This window comes from Lepidochelys kempii, chromosome 3 (genome assembly GCF_965140265.1).
Source record: "Lepidochelys kempii isolate rLepKem1 chromosome 3, rLepKem1.hap2, whole genome shotgun sequence".
Taxonomy (NCBI): Eukaryota; Metazoa; Chordata; order Testudines; family Cheloniidae; genus Lepidochelys; species Lepidochelys kempii.
The window spans coordinates 203,762,152-203,779,033 of record NC_133258.1 but is presented as its reverse complement, the minus strand read 5'-3'; the positions used below and the strand labels follow the sequence as shown (position 1 = coordinate 203,779,033).

General features: G+C 47.8%; 1 protein-coding gene across 1 annotated transcript; it reads left to right on the top strand.

Annotated features, from left to right (window-relative positions):
* The first annotated feature begins 10,128 nt into the window (after nt 1-10,128).
* SSTR4 (somatostatin receptor 4) lies at nt 10,129-14,082 on the top strand. The gene is made up of 2 exons (XM_073339713.1): nt 10,129-10,178; nt 11,185-14,082. The coding sequence occupies exon 2, from the start codon at nt 11,452-11,454 to the stop codon at nt 12,691-12,693; it is 1,242 nt and encodes a 413-aa protein (XP_073195814.1). The 5' UTR covers nt 10,129-10,178; nt 11,185-11,451; the 3' UTR covers nt 12,694-14,082.
* Nucleotides 14,083-16,882: the final 2,800 nt, after the last annotated feature.

Genomic DNA, 16,882 nt, shown 5'->3' with positions numbered 1-16,882 from the left:
GCCATTTGAAGCACATTGTATCTAGGCTAAGCAGAAGAGGCCAGCAGGGACCAATGTGATCTCCTAGTTTGACCTCATGTATAACCCAGGCCAGGGAACTTCCCCACACTAATTCCCAGAGCAGATCTTTTAGAAAAACATCCAGTCTTGATTTAAAAATGATCAGAGATGGAGAATCCAACATGACCCCTTGGTAAATTGTTCCAATGGTTAACTACTCTCAGTGTTAAAAATGTAAGCCTTATTTCCAGTCTGAATTTGTCTAGCTTCAACTTCCAGCCATTAGATCCTGTTATACCTTTCCCAGCTAGATGGAAGAGCCCATTATTAAATATGGGTTCCCCACATAGGAGAGTCCTGCAGGAAGCATGGGGAGAATGTAAAGACTACAGATAAAGGCCACATTAGAGGAGCATAAGGGAGAGAGGCCTCATGAACTTTCAGAAGATACTAATGCTGTTTGTCATAATGCTACTACCAGAATAGTTGGAGTGAGAAGACAGAAAGTAGGATATGGGGCATTAGCAGCAATTTTTAGGGAAAAGGGTGGTCTTGGAGTTAAGGCAATAAACCAGAACTCAAGAGAGGCAAGTTCAATACAGTTGAACCTTGGAGTTATGAACACCAGAGTTACAAACTGGCCAGTCAACAACCACACACCTCATTTGGAACCCGAAGTATGCAATCAGGCAGCAGCAGAGACCAAACCAAAAAAGCAGTACAGAACAGTACTGTGTTGAATGTAAACTACTAAAATAATAAACGGAAAGTAAAAAAGAAAGAAAAAGATTTGACAAGGTAAGGAAGCTGTTTCTGTTTGTTTCATTTAAATTAAGATGGTTAAAAGCAGCATTTTTCTTCTGCATAGTAAAGTTTCAAATCTGTATTAAGTCAACGTTCAGTTGTAAACTTTTGAAAGAACACCCAGAACGTTTTGTTCTGAGTTCTGAACATTTCAGAGTTCACAAGCAGCCTCCATTCCTGAGGTGTTCGTCACGCCGAGGTTCTACTCTACATGGCTCTCCCACAGACTTCCTGTGAGATCTGGGTTTCTTTGTGTCCAAGTTCCCCCCAATCCTTGCTGCCTCCTCCCCTTTTCTTGTCGAGAAGGTAAGCTCCTGGGAGAGGGGCTATCTTTGTCCACGTGTATGAACTGGTCTGCACCTAGCACTGGTCTGGAAGGAACTGATTTCAGATGCGACCTCTAGGTGCCACCATCATACAAATAATAAATCTAATTATACCAACAGAAAGGAATATTTTTTAATGTTACACTGAAAATGAGCCCTACGGACTCAGTGAGTGTTTCACAATAATACATTCAAAAATGATGAGTATCCAGTCAAATTCCCTTTGACTTCAGTGGGACCAGGATTTCACCCTCCATGTATTAGATTACAGGTGCTTTGAATGCATTACCTTAACGCATACCAGTTGTGGTAAGGAAGTCTAAGCAATAAGCCTTCAGCACTAGTACTGTATCTCATATGAAATTACTTCAGACAGTTCATGAAATCAAGAAGGAGTGGGTTTGTAGCTCCATAGTTGCTGAATCCAAAAAGATGCACCACTGAGAAAAGCTTCATGCTTGAAGATGAAACTCTAGGTTGACCATATTGTAGGGAGGACAGGACGTATTTTCATTAGCCAGCTGTCAAAAGATGCAAAGCCTCACCCATTGATTGCTTAGCAGATAAACAAATACAGTGCAGGGGACAGTTTCCCTAAATCCAGATTGAGCAAACATAGTTTTTCACCCAGACACGTGCAGAGCAGGAGGCGTTACAAGATAAGCATATTTTCTTCTCTCCATAGAGGGTAAATCCTGAGTCCTGTTACAGGTGCTGAAAGCCCCTGGCAGCGGAACCAGTGTGCTACAGCAATATAAGGTTTCTAGGACTGTAGGGGTTATGCACGAGACTTGCACATCCTTCTTGGGGTGGGTCTCTGTGCAGCAGGGGATAGGGGAGTTTGGTTGTGGCGCAGTGTGAACCAGAGGAGGGACTAATGACCTGCACCACACATTCTCTTGCCTGCCTCTCCTCTGTAACGGGGGGCATGAGGAGGGAATAGCTTCTGTGGAATAGCTCTACTGTTGTTCCATGTCTTAGGAGAAGGATTCCTCCTTCTCCTGACCTCCTGTGGATCTTTTCAGGATTCAGTTGGGTTCTGGGAGGTGGATTTCCTCCTAAGAGAAGTTCTTCCAATAAAGCGGGAGGGATAATTTTGTGAATTCTGTTTCTTCTGGTGTTTTTAGCTGTGCTTCACCAAAGTCTAGTACAGTACAGACTTTGGCACCCAGTAGGCACCCACAGGACAACTTTAGAAGAGGGGACACAGTGTTCTCATTCATTCATAGGCATTGCCATTCGGGCAGATCTTGATTCCCTTTGCTCAAGTTGAGTAGCACTGATAGCATTTGTGGAGTCCGATGGTATTAATGGGATCAGAATATGCTCCACAGAGCACTTAGCACTGTCCCACCAGTTAAGGGTATGAGAGAATTCTGTAAGTGAGCCTGGGATAAACTGCTTCACTTTGTCCTGGGCAATGGATCTTCTGGAGATCCCTCCTTAAAATTCTCCTTTGCTGTGATGCCTACAGAACACTTGACAATAGTTAGACAGCTGATATGCTAAGACTGCTATCAAGTTGTCTAGTGTTGTCTCACTGTTTCCTTGTGTCCCCTTTGTCTGTCTATATTCACCTGTTGTCTTTCGACCTCTACTTAGATTGTAAGCTTTTGGGGGCAGGGACTGTCTCTTTGTTATGTGTTTGTACAGTGCCTAGTACCATGAAGTCCTTGTCTGTGATTGGGGCTCTTAGGCAGCAAGGCAAGACATAATATTATTAATTATTATTATATTGATAAGGAGGGACCTTCCAAAGCTGTTGATCCAACCTAAGTCACAGGCACGAAAATTCACAACCAATGAGAGCAAGAGAGAATATACAGGAGGATACATGAAGTGTTATATAAAGATTTCATAAGCATGAGTTGGGAATGGCCATATCACTCATGAGTCCAGCTGGTGGGCATTTTCCAAATTTTGAGTTTTCACCGGACATTTTCATTGGAAATTCAGTTTCTGCCCCAAAACAAAGACATTTTTCAATAATATTTTTCCCAGTAATTTTCAACACTAAAGCTGGGGGAGATGTTGTCATTTTTCAAAATTTAATCAAATTTCCATATATATTTTCTTACCACTTGAGAGGTGAAAACCACAATTGAGTTTCGCTAATCATCTCAATGAAGGCCTGTAAAACCTTTACACCACACCATTGTATATTTTCTGTATGGCACCTATTTTACACACAGTCAGGATCTATGCAGTATTGTTGTAGCCAAGCTAGTGGTGTGCACCAACACTTCTTAGCAATTACTGAGGTTTTAGCAGTTACCATCAGCCTATTCCTACCATGGAGTTTGGCTTGAAAAACTAAGAATTAATCCTGTGTGCTACAGTACGGCATTTAGTTGTTAGTATACTGAGTCACCAGAAACATCATCACCTGGCAAGTAGAGACCCTGTGTTTTGACCTGAAGAAGAGCTCTGTATCGCTCAAAAGCTTGCCTCTCTCACACACAGAAGTTGGTCCAATTAAAAGGTATTATCTCACCCAGTTTGTCTCACAAATTCAGAAGGTTTTAAAACTGTTTTCAAATTTTTGTTGGGACTACTATTTTCTACCTTTCCAATTCCCTTAGTTACACTTGAGTTGGTTGGGAATTGTCCATTGATATAGTGGGTTTGGTTTCTTATTTTGTTTGCAGAAAATGCAGTTTCTGCAAAATCAATGTTTTGATTTTGGCAAAATATTTTTTTTTCTGAAAATTTTCACTTTTCATGTGAGATATAATCTGACCAGGGAAACTCGCCCAGGGAGGATAATGAAGGCATGAGCAACTTAAACTACGTCTCCCATGAGGTACTACAGCAGGGGGACACAGCAGGGACACAGATTAAAGTTGAACCATGCTGAAATGAAATGTTTTCAATTCCATTCACCAAATTAAAAAAAAGCACAGTTCTGAATTCAGGAATGTCAAGATGTTTTATTTCAATCAGAACTGTTTCACCATTTCAGAACTGAAATATTTTCAAGCTTTCCTTTCCACAAAATGTTTTGACTTTTCATGCCAATTTGGATGGAAATCCCAATTTTTACAGTTACCATGAGTCTGACTGAGCAGAAACAAGTGAAAAACAATCAATTTGAGATCCTCTACAATGACCTCAAATAGCTTTTCTGGACATGCAAATGCCATGGCCTTTAAAGTTCTAGATCTCAAGGACCTGTCAGGGTTAGAAACAAGCACTCACTGGAAAGCCGTGAATATCTCCTATCCCATGGTACAAAATTTCCATTCCCAGTCCAAACGGGCTATAAGACATTACTCCTTAAACCTGTCAACAGTCCAGACTTGGCCTCAGACCAAAGAAATTTAGGTGTGGGGGAATTTCACACAGAGGAAGTGGAAAGAGAGATTTTTATGGTAGGTTGATTTTTTTTTTAAAATAGTGCATGAGTTGATAGTTGCATAACTTTTGTTATTTATTTATGTTACAGTAACACCTAGAGGCCCTGACTAAGATCAGGCCTCATTGTGCTAGGCACTGCATAAACACACAGTAAGGGGCAGTCCCTGGCCCGAAGAGCTTTCAGTCTAAACGGACATGACAGAAAAATGGTGACAGAAAAGAAGGATTTATCATTCCCATTTTACAGATGGAAAACTGAGGCCCAGGAAGTCTGTGACATAGCCAAGAATGGAATCTAGATCTCCTGAGTCCCAGCCCAGTGGTTTTACCACAAGACCAACCTAAGACATCAGCATTGCCTCATCTGTAAGTTACAAGTTGGTTTCAACTACTGGTGTGTCACGTCCAGCTGACAATATTCAGAGCAATGTGAGCATGGACATGGTATGCCTTTGCAAAATGCCATGCATTCAGACATATATGAAAGCCCATGATACATTATTAACACAGTACATGGAACTCTTGATCTCACTTGCCAGCTGATGATGTTTCTAATGACTCACTATACTAATTAAACACTAGATTTCAGGACACGGGATTAATTCTTATTGTTTCAAGCCAAATTCCATGATAGGAATAAGTAATTGCTAAAACCTCGGTAATTGCTAAGAAGTTTTGGAGCACACCACTTTCCTCCTTTACAGTAAAAGAGTATTTAATCATTTCCTGTTCAATTCTAGCACTTGGAGCAATTCAATGTAATCTGCGTTCCATTACACTGTTTTATTGCACACCTTCCGGTTTATTGCTGTAACAGGAACCATGTTTAACACGGCACCCCCACCTCCAGAACAGAATGTATTACTTGGCCATAGCTTCTTTTAGGAATGTTCGTATGAGCTTGCCAGACTGAGGCTTCACTTTCACCACATTAAAATGTTCAGGATCCTCCAGCAAGACACAGAAAGCAATGGGGAAGTTGCTATAATGAAATGCATTGGGCGGTATTCAGGGCATCTGTACCTCCTCAGAGTCTCCGCTCGTATAAATCAGCATAAAGCTGAAGCTGTGCCCAGTTACACCAGCTGAGGATTTGGCCCCGGGTATCTTAGTGTTTTCCATACAGCAGTCAGTTGTGAAGGGAAAGACAAGGTGCAGGAGGTAATCTCTGTTACTGGAGCAACTTCTGTAGGTGAAAGAGACAAGCTTTGGAGTCCCATAAAGCTCTTCTTTGGGTCACTGGCAAGCTTCTCTTTCCCCCGCAGAAGTCGGTCCAATAAAAGAGATCGCCTCCCCCAACTTGTCTCGCTAATATCCTGGGACCAACAGGGCTACAACACCACTGCAAACAAGTTGTGGAGGGAGGCATCTTGTAGAAGAGATGATGGATGGCGGCCGGACATGTGTAAGCAGACTGCTTGAGGGCAAGGAAGAGGTCATCAAAACAAGTGCCAGAAACCATATTGCTAACTTCCAAAGGGTCAAAAATTATGAGTCAGATTTCAAAAAATCATGAGGACTGCCCCCAAAATCAGGAATTGGTTTTTGTTTTTAAAGGCGACGCGTGGGGGTTTGGGGCTGCCTTTTGATTGTTGACCCCCCTCTGCTCACCCCAGTGTGTGTGTGAGACGGTTACAAGTGCCGCCATCTCTCCCGATTTTATACTGTGAGGTGATTTGGCCCCTGCTCTCGGCGCGCTCACTGGCTGCCAGGTGGGGCGAAGCTTCCAGCTTCTCCCTAACCCCCCAAATTCTAACTCATTCTGCGCCCCCAGCCCCAAATCTGCCTGCTCCCCAGCCCAGCAATTACTACTGCCCAGCCCCCCTGCCCTACAACCACCCTGTGCCCCTCACTGCATCTCTGCTCCTCCTGCAGATCCAGAGGTCTTCCACCCCCACCCCGGTCAGTGTCGCAGGAATGGAGAGGGGTGGGAGGAGGAGCTGAGAGCAGACTGGTCCATTGCTCATGGGGGGGGGGTGAGGAGGGAGCAGAGTCGCCCCAAGCTGATGGGGTTTTTCTGCTCCCTTCTCTGCTCTCCCTTACCCCAAATCTCCTTTTGGGTCCCGCAGGGCTGGGGAGGGGAGAGCTCTCCCTGCCGCCAAAGCAGCCCTGATTGGCTGTTCTTCCCCAGGAGGCAGGGAAGTGGAAGAGGCAACCAATCAGAGGGGCCTTCCCCCTGGGCAGGGCTAGAAATTGGAGGAGGGCTGGAGTTTCTCATGTCATTGTGAAACTGGCTCAGCCGCGGTCCAAGTGGTGAGCGTTGGCACCACTGGACGTTGGAGGAGACTGTGGGCTGCACCGGAATTAACTGGCCACGGCCTCTGAAGCGCAGCCAGATGCCCCGACTCAGCAGATGGGGCCCATGGCAGTGGTCACAGACGGCACTTATGTTCTCGGGATGGCGAGATGGGACGGTGGGCACGTGTTAATGGAGCTGCTGACGCGGGCATGTAAAGGTGGGGGCCCTCCCTGCGCAACCCCTTGTGGTCAGGTGAGGTACTGCTGGTGAGCCCCACTTTAGTTTCCACAGATGGGACACCAGAATGTTCCCTGCAAAGGACCCGTGTCAAGGGAAGCCAAAAAACAAACACAATCCAAACGAGTCCGTCTCCTCGAATAGAGTCTCATGGAAGGAGCAGTTGTAATCAGAGCAAAGGCCCTTAGGACCCTGCTTCAGAGCTCCTCAACTCAGAGTCCTCAAACAAAGTCTCTACCTGGTCAGGCTTCTCTTCTGGAGCAGCAAGGGAGAGATCTCACCACCACTTGCAAACTGGATAGCTTCTAGTCCCCTCTCTGCTCTGCTTCCTGTTCCTGTTTAAATAGGACAGCCTTCAGGTGGAGCAGGTAGCCCTCTTGATTACCCGAGGCTGTTTTGGTTGTGAGCACCTGGCTGTCCCTTAAAGGGGTAGTACACTCCTTTGCAAGGTACCACCATTTCCTTCCTCAGGAACAAGAAACAGGCCTGTGATGAAATGCTGAGAATCAGGTGTCCCAGACTACTGGAGACACACCCTTTGTGTTATCAAGGAGGACTTGTGGCACCTTAGAGACTAACAAATTTATTTGAGCATAAGCTTTCGTGAGCTACAGCTCACTTCATTGGATGCTGTAGCTCACGAAAGCTTATGCTCAAATAAATTTGTTAGTTTCTAAGGTGCCACAAGTCCTCCTTTTTGCAGATACAGACTAACACGGCTGCTACTCTGAAACCTTTGTGTTATAACATTTATATAATGCTTTGGGAACATTTTAATTAACCCGGTGATGGGACAGCCAACCTGCTCCAGAACCTCTGCCAGCCTGTTGTATTCCTCCTTCCATCATGTCTTTATTTATAAAAAGAAGTGTGTCGTTTTCTTGCTGACATTGCATGTCTCAAATAGACAGATTGACCAATCCCATTTCCAGTCACTTACTCCAGAAGCTGGGATACCTTCCAGCACAAAGCTTTCAGGAGGTATATGAGCACCCATTTGTGGCCACAGGTCTCTCTGCAGTGCCCTCCCTTCAGTAGCCCCCTCACACTCCACAAAGTCTTTGTTGTAGCTTAGCACCTCTTTCTGGGGCTGGTTCAATACTAAATACAATAGGAGCCGTGATCACAAAAGAATCCAACATAAAGTACAAAACCATACGCTCTACCTGAAGCCACCAGTTCCCAGCCCTCTCTGGACAGAGCTCTGGCCGTGCATCCATCTGACCCCCACCTCCCCAGCCTCCCAACCAGCCACACCCCCTGAAGCTTCCTGCTGCCTTTTATGTTAAATCACCTGATTCCCCTCAGGTAAATCTCTTCTTTTAATCCAGGCTGCCTTAGCCCCAGGCTCTCCAGCCCATGAGCAAGCCACCATGTTATAAGATACACATACGTATTTTCCAAATAAAATACGCTGTGGAGAACCCATGTGGAGGATGCTGTGAGTGGTGCTCACTTCAGAGCAGAAAACCCAGAGCAATTATTTCCCTGATGTAAACTATCCAGTTCCTTTTCTATTTCCTGGGGTGGGTTGGGACTCCCATCGCCACAGTCCTCCAGCCCTGGAATGAAAACTCGAACACACAGACATATTCAAAATATCGTCAAAGGACCCCTGATAGACACCACACAGCTGCTACAGAGTAGGGCTGGCTGGAAAACAAGAATTCTGTTTGGCAAAAAACCCTCAGAATTTCAACATTCGTTTCCATTCTACATCAGAACAAACCCAAGACCTTTCCAATTTTGGGGGGGGGGGGGGAGAGAGAGAGATACCCATCCCAGAATAGGAGACTCATCTGAGAGATGGAAGGTCCAAGTTCAAGTTTCTGGGCTGAATGAGGCAATGCAAGGACTTGAACCTGGGTTTCCCATTGCCCATTTCCCACATCTCTCATTCTCCCTCCGGAAATTCCACGTGAGATCTGAGAAATCTTCACAATGAAAGTTTAGCCAAACTGATACCTTTGCACAAAAAGTTCAGTTTCCCTGAATCTACATTTTCTGATGGAAATGTGAAGCCATGGACAAATCCCCTGCCAGCTCCACTACCAAGATAAGACTGGCTTGTTCTGATAGCGACCCCCAGGTGGAGATGCCAAAGAAAGACACTCATGATAAATGAACAGAAAAAGCAAAATGAAAACAAATAGAAAAGGGGACCCAACAAAGAGCTCTATGTGGCTCGAAAGCTTGTATCTGTCCCCCACAGAAGTTGGTCCAATAAAAGATATTCCCTCACCCACCTTGTCTCTCTAGAAAAGAACAGACACACTGGTGGTCAAATCCTTTGCTACCATCACAGCTGACTACTCCATTCCTACGGGCTGATGGCTGCACCTTGATTTTCCTCCACATCACACCTGGTTGGTCCGGGGCAGCCAGGCGTCCCCTCTGGGTGAGGCTGGGGTCATTGCTTTAGCTGCACCTCACTAGGCATAATCAGAGTCCACATTTCCTCCCCAGGTCCCTTTCTCTAGGCCAGCTGTCTGCTTCATTCAAGAGCTCTAGCTCATTCTGCTCCTTGTTCTTTCTGCCCTTTCCCCACTGGGCTTGTTCAGAGAATCCTTCCCTTGCTCCCGGAGGGATGGATTCCGATACCCTTACACACGCCAAACGGGACTTTACTCCACGAATAATCCAAGCCAATGGGACTGCTTGTGGAGTAAGGAGAGTCAGGGGATCAGAATGACTTCTGCACTCGGTTTTTGCTTGGTCTGTTTCAGTGGTTTTCAACCTTTTTATTTTTCATTTGCGGTCACCTTTGGAAATGACGAATGGAGACGTGGGATCCTTTGGAAATCTATTGTCTGTGTATATATTGTTGAAGTCTGTTCAGTCAGTTTTCAGTCTAAGCCTTTTGCGGACCCCTCAGACATAGTCTGAGCAGACCCCCAGATTGAGAACCACTGGTTTATTTGATTCCCTTCCTTCCTTTTCCCTGCTCTGCTTCTGTGTCCACTTCAGTAGACTGGCAAGAGAAATTCCATCTGGGGGACGAGGGGGGGGAGGCAAACCCCAACCCTTTGCTCTTCTCTGCAGTGGGAAGTGATTTCAAACCAAACACTTGAGTGCTAGCCAATCGGGGAGGGCCATCTCTAGTTGCCAAGGAAACCTTCCTTCCTCAAATGCGTAGCCCATGTGGAGACACCTTGCATTGTGCGGTGTGCCGCTTGCCTGCATGACTGTCTCCCAGAGGTACCTCCTTGAGTCCTGTACGTATATAATTTGCGCAGTCCTTTGGGATGATAAATGTAAATGTTGCTACTGAGTGGGGACAATTTTGCCGTGAACCTCTCTCCCCCTCGCCAAGATGCCCGGATTGCCGGTTGTGAGCCCCTGCAATGCAACCAGCAGCTATTACGCAGGGTTACCGGCAACTGTTTGATCTGTGTATTATGAACCTCCCCCCCCCCCCACCTTCTAACAGCCTTCTCGGACTGACAGTGGAGATACTGCAAAAGGAAGCGTTTCCCTCAGCCATTTTCAGAGCACTGGCAAGGCGAATATCAAACAGAAGGGGGAAGGGTTGGCATTGATTTTAAAGGTGAAACTCCTGATCAGAAAGTTGTACCTTCTTGTGGAAACATGCCAGAAATGATTCAAGCAAATGAGAATAACTCAGATTAAAATGGAAGGAGAATGGCCTGTCTTTTACTTTTAAAAGGCCAGATCCCGCTAACTTTATTCACCTTGATTAGGACCTTCTTGTGCCCGGAGCCTGTTGATGTCATTGCGGCTGTCTGCCGGGTAGGAGTACTGCTCAGCAGCGGTAAAGTTTGTTCATTCTATGGACCTTCCTTGCAGGGGCTAATGAAATAATTAAGGTCTGGGGAACACCTCAGTGAAGAGGAAAAGTTTAATTATTCTCATTCCTTTGTATTTAACGGCCAGCGGCCACTGCTGCAGAGGCGTCGCAGCAAATGACAGCACCCCCTGGCTCTGCGTCCATTGTCTGAATCGGTCAATGCCGAAGCTTCCGAGGGCTGCATGTTGCAGTACACTATTGTCTCGCCGTGAAGCAAATCAAAGGCACCCTCGCCGGTGGGAGGGCGGCCTGTGATTGGAGCTACCGGAGGTGTGTGACAGCGATTTGACAATTAAGGGAGCAGCAGCAGAGAGCACAATTTTGCAGCTGCTGCTGCTACAGGCACTGAAAACTCACATTTCTGCCTCTTTCTCTCTCTCTGTCTCTCTTTGAACCATCTGCATGCTGAGAAGCGTACCTGCCAGGCGGCATCCTCCAACCCCGGCAGTATTCTTCATCTCCCGGCAGCACCATCCGTTGGCAGGCAGCAGCCACTTGTCCCCCAACAGAATCCAGCTCCTGGCAGCAGCCTCCATCCTTCAGCAGCCTCCATTCCTTAGCAGGCAAAACCAGCCATCCCCCTCCCCAGCATCACCCATGCTCTAGCATCATCCATCCCCAACCACATCCAGGCCCTGCAGCCCTTTGCTCCCTCTCCTCCCGATGGGACAGCTGCCAGCATGAGCACCGATGCCAAGCACCTGCCTGCAGGATCCCAGGAGGGGAGCGGGGCTATGTGGACTCCATCCAGCTGGATGGCTTCTGACGTCCCTCCCAACGCCAGCACCTCCTTGGCACAGCTGGATCAGCGGCAAAGGGCGGAGGAGTGGGGTGGCAATGCCGGAGAGATTACGGGCACGGTAGTGATCCAGTGTCTCTACGCCCTGGTGTGCCTGCTGGGGCTGCTCGGCAACTCACTGGTGATCTTCGTCATCCTGCGCTACGCCAAGATGAAGACGGCGACCAACATTTACCTGCTCAACCTGGCCATCGCCGACGAGCTCCTCATGCTCAGCATCCCCTTCGTGGCGGCCTCGGCTGCCCTGCACCATTGGCCCTTCGGCCGGGCCCTGTGCCGCACCGTGCTGGGCGTGGACGGGCTCAACATGTTCACCAGCGTCTTCTGCCTGACCGTGCTCAGCCTGGACCGCTACATCGCTGTGGTGCACCCGCTGCGGGCAGCCACCTACCGCCGGCCCCGGGTGGCCAAGATGGTCAACGGAGGGGTCTGGCTGCTCTCGCTTCTGGTGGCCTCGCCCATTCCCATCTTCGCCGGCACCGCCAGCACGCACGATGGCCGAGCAGTGGCCTGCAACCTGCTGTGGCCTAGTCCGGCCTGGGCGGCTGCCTTTGTGGTCTACACGACCTTGCTGGGCTTCCTGCTGCCGGTGCTGGCCATGGGCCTCTGCTACCTGCCGATTGTGGGCAAGATGCGGGCGGTGGCTCAGCAGGTGGGCTGGCAGCAGTGGCGGCATTCGGAGGGGAAGCTGACCCGGCTGGCGTTGATCGTGGTGGCCATGTTCATGGTGTGCTGGATGCCCTTTCACGTGGTTCAGCTGGTGAATCTGCTGCTGCCCGGCCACCTGGATGCCACCGTGAACAGTGCCTCTCTCGTCCTCAGCTACTCCAACAGCTGCACCAACCCCATCCTCTACGGCTTCCTCTCGGACAACTTCAGGCACTCCTTCCATGGGGCGCTACGGCGGTGCTGCAATGCCAGCTTCTGCTGCTGCCGCCACCCGGACCTGGATGGCGCTGAGGAGGAAGAGGAGGAGGAGCCGCTAGATTACTGTGCCGTCCCCAAGGGGGAGGAGACGAGCAAGGGCTGCATGTGCCCGTCTTTGCATTGCCAGCGGGAGCCGGTGCACCCTGAGCCCTGCTGTACACCCGGCACCCTCCTTGCAAAGACCACCACCTTCTAGATGGCATGTGTCCTCCTCCTCGGGACCCCTGCCTTCCGAAAGGGTGCCTCCTCCTGGCCCAGCCCGCGCCTTGCAGGACCAGCATCTTGTAATGAGCACCATCACCCTGCTGCTGCATCTCACCCTTCAGAAACAGACGAGCGGGGTAAAGAAGCCTGCGTAAGTCCTCAGCCTGGGGCCATTTGCTTCTAGGTTGGCTCCTGCCTTTGGGCTGTGGCTGGGATGGGGCTTGTATGGCTGCTGGGTAAGCTGGCTGAGGGAGCTGCCCCTGCTTTTTTTCTCTTTGGGTAGCTGGGCTTGTTTCTTGATCGATTCCTTCTGTAGCCTGAGCAGTCCCTTGCCACTGAGACCGTGGGGACCATGCTTGGAGTAAGGTGCCACTCAAGGTGGCAAAGGGTCTAGAATGAGGATTCTCTTAGCCACTCCCATCCCAGGCATTTGCTCACAGGGCAGGAGTACTCTGTTGGCTTCTCTGACATGGGTTGTTTCCTATGAGCCTGCTCAGCACAAGAGGCTAGGGATATAATACAGGTTAATGGTCAGCATTGGGTCCACATCCTGAGCCCGATGACTTCAGGAGGAGTTTTTCTGCAGCTCTCACTGGGAACAGGCTCAGCCCTTCTAAGGCCAGGCTGGTAATTAAAATGCAAGAGAGAGAGAGAGAGAGAGAGAGAGAGAGAGTATATCTTCTTTAATCTTTTGTGACCAGTGTTTGGAAAGGAATGTGCCATCCTTAGCAATTTATTACTAGATTTTCAAAAGGGCACAACTCCCATTAAGAACAATGGGGGCTGCAGGGTCCTTTTGAAAATCCACCCATTAACCTAGTAAAGTGTGTCTAAAGGGAAAATAGTACCCTAGTTTGCAGAAAGTACGAGTGACAGTAACCTAACCCCAAAGTACTGATTTAAGGCTCAGTCTAGCTCCGATTTAGTGAATGAGAATTTTGCCATTGACATGAACATAAACAGAATCTAGACTTTTTAAATGCTTGAGGTTCTTTTAGATCCTTAGAAAGAGCAACGGTGGGTAGGACTGAGCTGCAGTTGTGTCATGAATGATCCAATCTGTAATTGTGCCATAGAAAAATAAAAAGCCATAATGTTGGCCTGTAACACTGTTATTATTATCCCTCAGGATTACATTACAGGAGTGGTTTTGTGTTTTAAACAAACAGCCTTCACAACATACAAGATCTTTAGGCATAAAAAGGGAGAAGCTACAGTCTAAACTGTATCCCGGTGAATCAGCAATAAATCCTAACCATGAACTGACTCTGAAGGTTTGGGTAGTCAGGAGTTTTGTTCCACCCTCCGCAGAATTCCTGCATTTTAGGTGCTCAAATGCACTTGTTCTTGTTTGGCTTTCCTTAAAATTCTTGCAGTACCTAAAAACACTGTCTCCTGGAAGTCACTGATTGTGATGGTCCTAACATGCTCTTGAGCTGCCCGTTCATAGCCTTAAAGAGATTTCTCCAAGTGCTCCAGCAATCACTGGAATCGTTGTTGTCCGAGTTTTCCATAATCGTTCCACTTTGTGGCAGAGCTCTGCATAGTACTTCACGTACGTCTCGTCTTGTTTCCTTTTTATGTTTCTGTCTGCTGGCGTGGCAACATCCATCAACACGGTCTCATTGGTCTTCTCTTCTACAACACTCATTATTGTTACTTATTACCATTACCAAAGCTCCTAGTGAGAGACCAGGACTCCATTGCACTAGAAACCCAGAACAAAAAGACAGTTGGAGAGCTCACAATCTAAGTAGTCACATGTCCAAAGACAAACGCTGGAGACCACTTTAATCCTCATCACTCTCAGTTGACAAAGGAGTACAATAATTTGAGGTGGACAGGTTTATCTGTGATGCTTCAGATTTGGGCCCCCACCAGGGATTGAACCATTTACTTAACATGCTTACCGTTCCACACTGCGAGTAGTCCCGTTGTCAGTCGATGAGACAGCTCGCAGCGTGGATAAGCATGTGCGTCTATCTTTTCGAGATCAGGGCGTTGGGAGCCATAGCAGTCCTGGGAAGATTTATGTAAGGGATTCCATCTGCTGGATATGCCCTGTAAAATGGCATGAAGTGACTCCTGTCCTCTGGCTAACCACTGCACTCTCCTGGCAGCTCATCACGGGGCTGGTTCTCCTGGCTCTTCACTTTGTGCAGTCCTTTCCACCAGTGTAAAGTGTCCCTAGTGTTCTGATCCAGTAACATGTCGCGCCCATTTTGCCTTCATGTAAAGGATGGCACAAGATGCAGGGCAACGGAGACTCAGGCCCCACAAACGCTTGCACAGCGACCACCAGTGCTGGGCCCTGCACGATTTCCCAGAGCTGCTGATCACTCTTCAACTGCATCACTGCCAGCTGATGTACAGGCAAAGGTTATGTTCCCAAAGAACAACTCCGTGCTGCTCTTTTGACTTTGACAATTGTTACGATGTTCTTAACTTTCAATTGCACACAAGGGAGGCAAAGGGATCTTGGCATGGGAGAGGTTCTTTAATAACATTTCAATTATGCTCAAGCAACAAAACGTACAAATCTAATTTCTGGGTGTGTCCTGTGCTGGGATAGTGCCATGCCTTGGATGTGTACAATAGCACTCAGCCCCATGACTACAAATGTTCCCAACATTGAAACACGCCCTTCTCTCCCTTGCTGCTCACAGGAGCCTTGACACGGCATGTAACTCAGGATATTGTCAAATCTCGAGAGTGCTTTAGTTAAGTGTCTTCGATTCAGAGATCTAAGGCCAGAATTGTCACCTAATCTGACCCCTTGTAGCCACAGAACGTCACCCAGCGAGTCCTACATCAAACCCAGCATTGCAGGATGAACTAGACTAGAGTGTATCTTGTAGAAAGACGTCCGGTATTGATTTAAAGACTCCAAGTGGTGGCAAATTTGCCACATCCCTTCGCAACCTGTCCCAGTGGTTAATTACCCTCACTGGTAAAAACATGCATCTTATTTCCCATCTGACTGAGTTAAGATGATAACCCTAAAAAAAAATCCCACTGGATAGCTTCTTTTAGGGGTGGCTATAGAGTAGGTTTTTGTTTATGTTGTGACTTTTTTCACTTAAAACACCTCTGGATATTTAATTGATTTTTTCCATTGTTTTTTGCTATAAAAATTATTCAAAGTAGAAGGGTCAGAGGAAATAGTAGAAAAGGCGTGTTTGGGGGACTTTTACTATGATTAATTTAAGGGGGGGGCCTTTTTCTTGATTTTTCAGCTAGTTCAGATACACTGGATGGGATTTTCAGAAGCCGTCAGTGTTGGCCTATGGCTTTGTCTACACGAGAAAGTTCTGCCTCCTCACTATGCTGGTATAGGGCTAGTGTTATTCTGGTCTGGTTAAAGTGGGGCAAACACACACACACTGGAACGGGGTGGGGATGAGGAATAAACTGTATTGGTATAAAGCATCTTTATTCCAGCATAACTGTATCCTCCTCAGAGCTTGTGCCAGTAGAAGTGTATCAGTAAAAAATATCACACCCCTAACCATCATATTTATACCAGTCCAACTTTCCTATGGAGACCAGGCCTAATTCTGTTCCCATGTGGTAAAACTCCTCTTCATTTCAATGGGAGGCCGTGTCTACACTACAGTTGCTACAGTGGCCCAGGTCCGGCACTGCAGCGACGTGCCGCTGTAGTGTCATAGTGTAGGTGATTCCTACAGCACCAAAAGGGGTTTTTCCATCACTTTACATAATCTACCTCCCTGAGCATTGGTAGCTAGGTTGAAGGAAGAATTCTTCCATTGACCTATCCACGTCTACACCAGGGGTGAGGTCAGCCTAGCCATGTACTCAATGGTGGGAATTGTTCACACCCCCTGAGCACCATAGCTATGTCAACCTAACTTTTAAGTGCTGATCAGACCTTAGACCAGAAGTGGGCAAATGAGGGCCCGCAGGCCACATTCGGTCCACGGGACCGTCCTGCCCAGCCCCTGTGCTCCCGGCCGAGGAGGCTAGCCCCCGGCCCCTCCCCCGCTGTCCCCCCTTCCCTGCAGCCTCAGTTCGCCACGCCACCGCGGTGGTGTGGCTGGCTCCGGCTGGGCAAGCTTCTGCTGTTCTGAGCAGCATGGTAAGGCAGTGAGGGGAGGGGGAGGGGGGGGGGTTGGATAAGGGGCAGGGGGTTCCAGGGGGCAGTCAGGGGACAGGGAGCA

Excerpts from the sequence above, each read along its gene's own strand:
- SSTR4 (XM_073339713.1), top strand. The coding sequence starts at position 11,452 with ATGAGCACCGATGCCAAGCACCTGCCTGCAGGATCCCAGGAGGGGAGC.